Source organism: Phodopus roborovskii, unplaced genomic scaffold, assembly GCF_943737965.1.
Source record: "Phodopus roborovskii unplaced genomic scaffold, PHOROB, whole genome shotgun sequence".
NCBI lineage: Eukaryota > Metazoa > Chordata > Mammalia > Rodentia > Cricetidae > Phodopus > Phodopus roborovskii.
In genome coordinates this window covers 18,663,850-18,669,849 of record NW_026126470.1, presented here as the reverse complement: position 1 = coordinate 18,669,849, position 6,000 = coordinate 18,663,850, and the positions used below count along the sequence as shown (strand labels likewise).

The 6,000-nt window shown below is 33.4% G+C and overlaps 1 protein-coding gene across 1 annotated transcript in view; it reads left to right on the top strand.

Moving 5' to 3' along the window:
• Window positions 1–3,235: 3,235 nt before the first annotated feature.
• Tmprss15 (transmembrane serine protease 15) overlaps window positions 3,236–6,000 on the top strand; it is a 95,436-nt gene continuing 92,671 nt past the window's right edge. The window contains exon 1 of the mRNA XM_051191778.1: window positions 3,236–3,380. Coding sequence (XP_051047735.1) covers window positions 3,236–3,380 — 145 coding nt within the window. The remainder of the gene's footprint in view (window positions 3,381–6,000) is intronic.

Sequence of the window (6,000 nt, the reverse complement as noted above, 5' to 3'; positions counted from 1 at the left end):
CTTTGCAAATATGGATGATAACTATTCTGAAATCATTGTGTTGTGCTTTAGCTGCCTTGTGTTTCTCGTGGCCTACAATAGTAGAGATGCTTATCTCTGGTGGAAATATGTTTTCCTGACTTTTTTTTTTTTTTTTTTGTGTGTGTGTGTGTGTGTGTGTATTTAGGCTTGGACTTTAAACATCTGTGTTTGGGATAATTGTAGTTCTTGGTACTGATATCCGGTCTTATGCTTGCTGAGAGGTGCATAGACCCCAGGTAATGGAGGTAGGTAATAAGGTCAGGCAGGGGACAGGGCACAGAAGATGGCCTTTGACAAAGCTGGGGAAAAGTTTTGGGGATTGAAATTGGAGGACAGAAAATTTTTGTCTAACAAGAAAGGAAAGCCACTTTTTTGTAGTACCCATATATTTAATGTTTTGGGTCAATTTCTTATATTAATTATACTTCTATACTTACACATACATTTTCATTTTTTCTTTTTCACTTTGCTTGGGTTTGTTGATGTTGAGGTGGTTTTATTTGCACTGCTGTGGACTGTTTTTTTTTTTTTTTTTTTGTTAAATTCCTGCTACCTGTACTAACTAAAAGAATTAAGACAGTAAGACAGTCTTTTTTTTTTTTTAATTTCCTCATTGTCTTTACTTTTGTTATATATACTTGTATAAAGCATCGGAGTTGTGGAGCCACTCTCCCACAATGAGAATGGATGGCTGTGTATTGACTAATGATCCTACTTACTCATCTGTAACAGAGACCTTTGAGCCTGCTTTCTTTGGCTCCCATGGGTACTGACAAGGTACAGTTCCAGGTGCCTGTGGAGTTGGCCACACCCAGGCTGCACTCCCTTTAATTTCATCATTTCCCCAGTAGACCTTCTGTGACCCGTTTCCCACATATTCACATTAAAACAGTGCTCTAATTTCTACTGTGTAACAAACAGACAGAAAAAAAAAGATATTCTAACAACCAATCCTCTGGCTTTGACTTTGATTTTGGTTTCTTTAAGAATTTTTGTGTTATAGTTGTTATAATTGTTATAATGTATCAGTACAATTCTCCTGATTTTATGAGATTATGTAAAACTCAATTGAAACTATCAAAATAGCACTACATTTTTTCTTCTAAATGAGTATGTAGTTCTCCTGTATATTTACTCCACCTTGAATCTATTCATCCTAAGGCTGTGAGGTAATGATCTAACTTTATTTGGCTGACAGATAAGAAATCATCTCAGTCCCTTTCCTTGAATAGCTATTCTTTCTCATGTATTACCAATAACACTATGTTTAATGTATGCTGCTTGCCATGCACAAATCAAGTTGTTTCTGGGTTCTTTGTTCTACACTGAGTTGCATATCTGATCCTTCACTGATTCTACATTCCCCATCGTTACAACTCTGCAATGAGGTCTGTTACCTGATAGGAAAGCTCTGATCTTATTTTAATAGTCTGCTTTGCACATTTCAAGACATGATATATTACTTCTCACACCACCTGTTTAATTTCAGACTGTCCATAACTTATTATCTTCAACAAGATATTCTTCCATGTACTTATTTGCATACACTAAATTCAGCTATACACACACATATTACACACACGCATGCACACACACATATATTACACACACACATGCACACACACATATTACACACACGCACGCACACACATATTACACACACGCACACGCACACACACATGTATTACATACACACACGCACGCACACACGCATACACATATATTACACACACGCACGCACACACACGCATATCACATGGAAGAATATTTTTTCTTTTTATTGTTTCCCCCCCTCCTCTTTCTCCAGTCCCACCAGGCCACACCATCCCTGCAGTTTCCACCCGCTAATCTACTCCTCCTCTGTTTCTGTTCAGAAAAGGGCAGGTGCCCCATGCAAATCAACAAAACTTGGCATATTAAGTTTCAGTAAAATAAAGCACCTTTCCATGTATTAAATCTGAGTAAGGTGACTCACTCAGAAATAGAAGTAAGGTTCCAAATCTGGACTTTTGTAGTATTTCTGAACCTAAATATATTCATTTGGATTTTCAGTTTTATGCTTTATGTGTGGTTTCTTCTCTTAGAGCTCATGAAGGTGGTAACAGAATTAAAAAGTATGTGATTTGCCCCTAAATAAATGATTTATTGGATAGTTGATTGGTTAATTTATATTCTGGTCTCATTATTATGCAAATTAAGAAAATTACAACTATATACCCCACTTTAATTATAAGAACAGTTTAACTTTTCAGGGGACACACAGGTCTACAGTTACCGCAGTGAAGTTATCTGCTAAGGACATCTTACCCTGTTCCCTTGTTATACTGGCATATTTTACATGATAAAGCACACCATAACACCATAAGTGAACAAAGTCTCCTCTTTCTTGCAATTTTCTTAAAATAGAAACCAACACTCTGTTTTTCTTAGGGTGATTAATCCCAGGGACTGATAATTAATTGCTCATATCATGTAGAGTAGCCCTATGAGTCCTAAGTGGACTCTCCTTTAAGTAAAATCAATACTGCCTTACAATGCATAACTTCAGGAGTGACATGAAGACTTCTGTTTATTTCAGTAATATATCTATGTACACATACATACACATAAGAGAAAGGGGGAAGTAAGAAGGGACAAACAGAGGCGTAGACTAAGATTATCTATAGTATACATCTATGTCTGTTGTGATTTGGAAGTTTTTTACCTTCCTACAGAGGAATAGGTGAGTCATGGGGCAGAAGGTCGATCAGTTAGGAACACTTATGCAAATATAAAGTGCATTCCCTAATGACCAATTTTTCTATTGTCATTTTCATGGTTTTTTAATAGTTCTCAAGGAGACTAAGGGTCAATTTATTGTTTATGGCATTCATTTCATTTCTCTTACCCTGACACTGACAAATGGCCTGTTCACATGACTACAATTTACAACTCTAGGCATCTTTACTCACTCACTCTATCTTCTTAAATATTAACTGCCCCTTTTAAAGATACGGAATGTGTAGAGACACACCATTCCCAGAGGGACATTCACAGCATATAACACTGAAGACTGCCAACGTTAGCTTGAGTAGTTGGTGCCTTTAAAACCCCTAGGAATTTAATAGACTTTACTCTACAGCTAGTCTTAAAGTATTGGTTTTGCTGAGGTGAAAAACTATAGTCTCTCATAACAAGGTCTACATTATCCATCTTTCAAAATTAAAAAAAAAAAATGAAGTCAAACAGAGAGGTGGTTGCAAGACATCGTTCTCTCAGCTCTTTCGAAGCAATGGTCTCTGCTCTCTTCATTATTCTTGTTGCCCTGTGTGCTGGGTTAATTGCAATGTCCTGGTTGGCAATCAAGGAATCAGAAACAGGTAAGCCATGCACTTAAACATGGAACATGTTCTAAGTCAGTCTTTGCTGAAATTTATTCATTGCTTTTGCTACACCACAAGATACTTTTTGTTTCATTTAAGTGGTTCTGGACACTTGACTTCATAGATAATTAAGAAAATCAGTTGTTATGTCATTTAAAATAATCACAAGTTCAAATTTTGGAAGAAAATATTTTAATTTCTTGAAAAATAATATTCAGTTTTTAATATCAACATATAATATAGTAGATTTCACAGTCTGTATACTCATACTGATAAAAATTAAATCATAAACATATCTAAATATTGTCAATTATACGAGCTCATACACATGAAGAAAGTGAACACTGTAGTCCATTTATATAAAATGATATCTTTATTCTGTTTTTGGCCTAAAATGTTGCTGATAACTTGAGTAAATACATCTAAACATAAATACATAAATAAAGGTATATTACTCCTGCTTGAGGAGTAATATGATAAGAAAAAAGAAAGAAATTAAAATTGTGTAGAATTATGCAAATATGGGCCAAAAGCTTTTCAAAGACATTCAAATATAATAATATGAGGTAGCAAATTTGACTTCATTATTATTAGTATTTCTCTGTCTGGGTTATGAATCTGGAACAAAGAACTAGAGAACAAATTTACTTAACTCGGCAGCATTTGATTCATAGAAGGCATCAGAACACAAACTGGACCTCAGTTCTGAGGTCCTAAAACCTATTCAGTTATAAGATAAATATACAGTCATAATCATCACAATAGTCTGGGCACTGATGATTCTTTTTTGATAAAATTTGATTTGTGCTTCAAAAATAATAAATTATATGTAGGCAGATTAATTAATTCTAAAAATTCACAAGGAGAATTTACTTGTGAGTCACCTTAGTTTTAATAAGTAAGTACTTGGGGGTAGATATTTTCCTCCTGACAAATAAATGTTTGAATTTGAATATAATAAAAAGTATTTGTGGTTTCATACAAATAATTTAGTATAAAACCTGATAATTTAAATATTAAAACCATCTAGAAGGTATCAGACTATAAGATGAATAATTGTGTTTTGTATAATCAATACACAAGTTTCACATAGAGTTTTAGAAAATTGTTGGTTTTAGGCTTATTATATGCTTCAAATAACTTTTAAAAAACAATAATTTTTGGTCTATAATTTTTTGAGTTCATAAAGGATATGTCACTTATTTATTCTATGATATTGACATTATTTGTAAGTTTAAATTCAATGCAATGAGGAATAACTCAGAATAAAGAGAAATTTGATTTTAACTAATAAGACATTAGAAGAAATAAAATGTTTTATAGTTGTTTCATTTTTGTACTTATGGAAATATTGTAAAGTATTAACATCTTTAATTGAATAGATTCACCCTCTATTTCCACTCCAGCTACCCTCCCTTGAAAACCTTTCAATTTCCCCAACCTCTTTCCTTGATTATTGTTATATGCACATATATGTATGTATACAATTTTAAAATGCTATAAAGATTATATAGAATGCATATATAGATTTCATCAAACTTGTCATCTTGTGCAGGCATAGAAATTGTCCCTACTAAAACATTCACATTCATGCAATATTAGTAACTAGACCATATTCTTTATTCAGACTGCTGGTTTCTCCATCAACATCGTAATGTCTAGTATTCAGTTCAGTTCCATATACACACATATGCTAGTAAAGGTCTCTGATCCTTCTTCAATCAGACATCTCTCAACTCTTTCACCATTTCCATACTTAAATTGGAAAATTTAAATGCAATTTAATTTGGGCACAAAATGGAAATTATATTAACAACAACAAGGTACATAATTGTACAATGTTGATTGTTTATGCTAAATATAAGTTTATTATTTGAAATATTAGTTTTAATATTTGTCTGAACAGGAAATGTATGTGTCTAGGAAAGTTTAGATGTTATAGTTAGTCAAATATATCTTTAAGTTTTACCCCCATCATTGCTCATCTTTATTACCTTAGGATATTATGTCACTCTAAGTTCCTGTTTCCCTGTTGTAAGAAAGAAACCTTCTCATATCATACCATGGTGAGAATTATTTGATGTTACTATTTCATTAGCTGATGGTTTTATCGTTTTGTGAGTTTAAGCCAAAGCTTCTCATTTTAAATACAAGTATGTATCAAAGAAAATATTCAGATAAAAGGACTGTTTAACTTGTTCGCCACATCTTACATTACTTCCCCTCTGAGACTGTGGATTTTCTACATCATTGTAGATAGCTTCTCCAATGAAGACAGTTCCTGTCTCATGCCAAAAGTCATACGTGCCAGATTTATAATTATTAGGATGTAAGAAGTGCCTTCAAAGCTGTTTCAAAGTTACACATGAGTAGAAATTTTCACAGAAATTCACACATAGAAAGCCAGCAGTGTCCAGGAGGCTTGGGGTCCAAGAAACATCTAACAGCAGCTACACAACTTTTAATGGTCCATTTCTCACTATGTTTTCCTGAGTCACTTTCCGTAATTGGTAAAGTATGATTATGCCCTGTGACTTCCAACAGGAATCTCAATTCAGAAAGAAAATGAAAAAAGAAAAAGTGTATTGCTTAACTTCAAAGAAAGAAGAAAGAAATA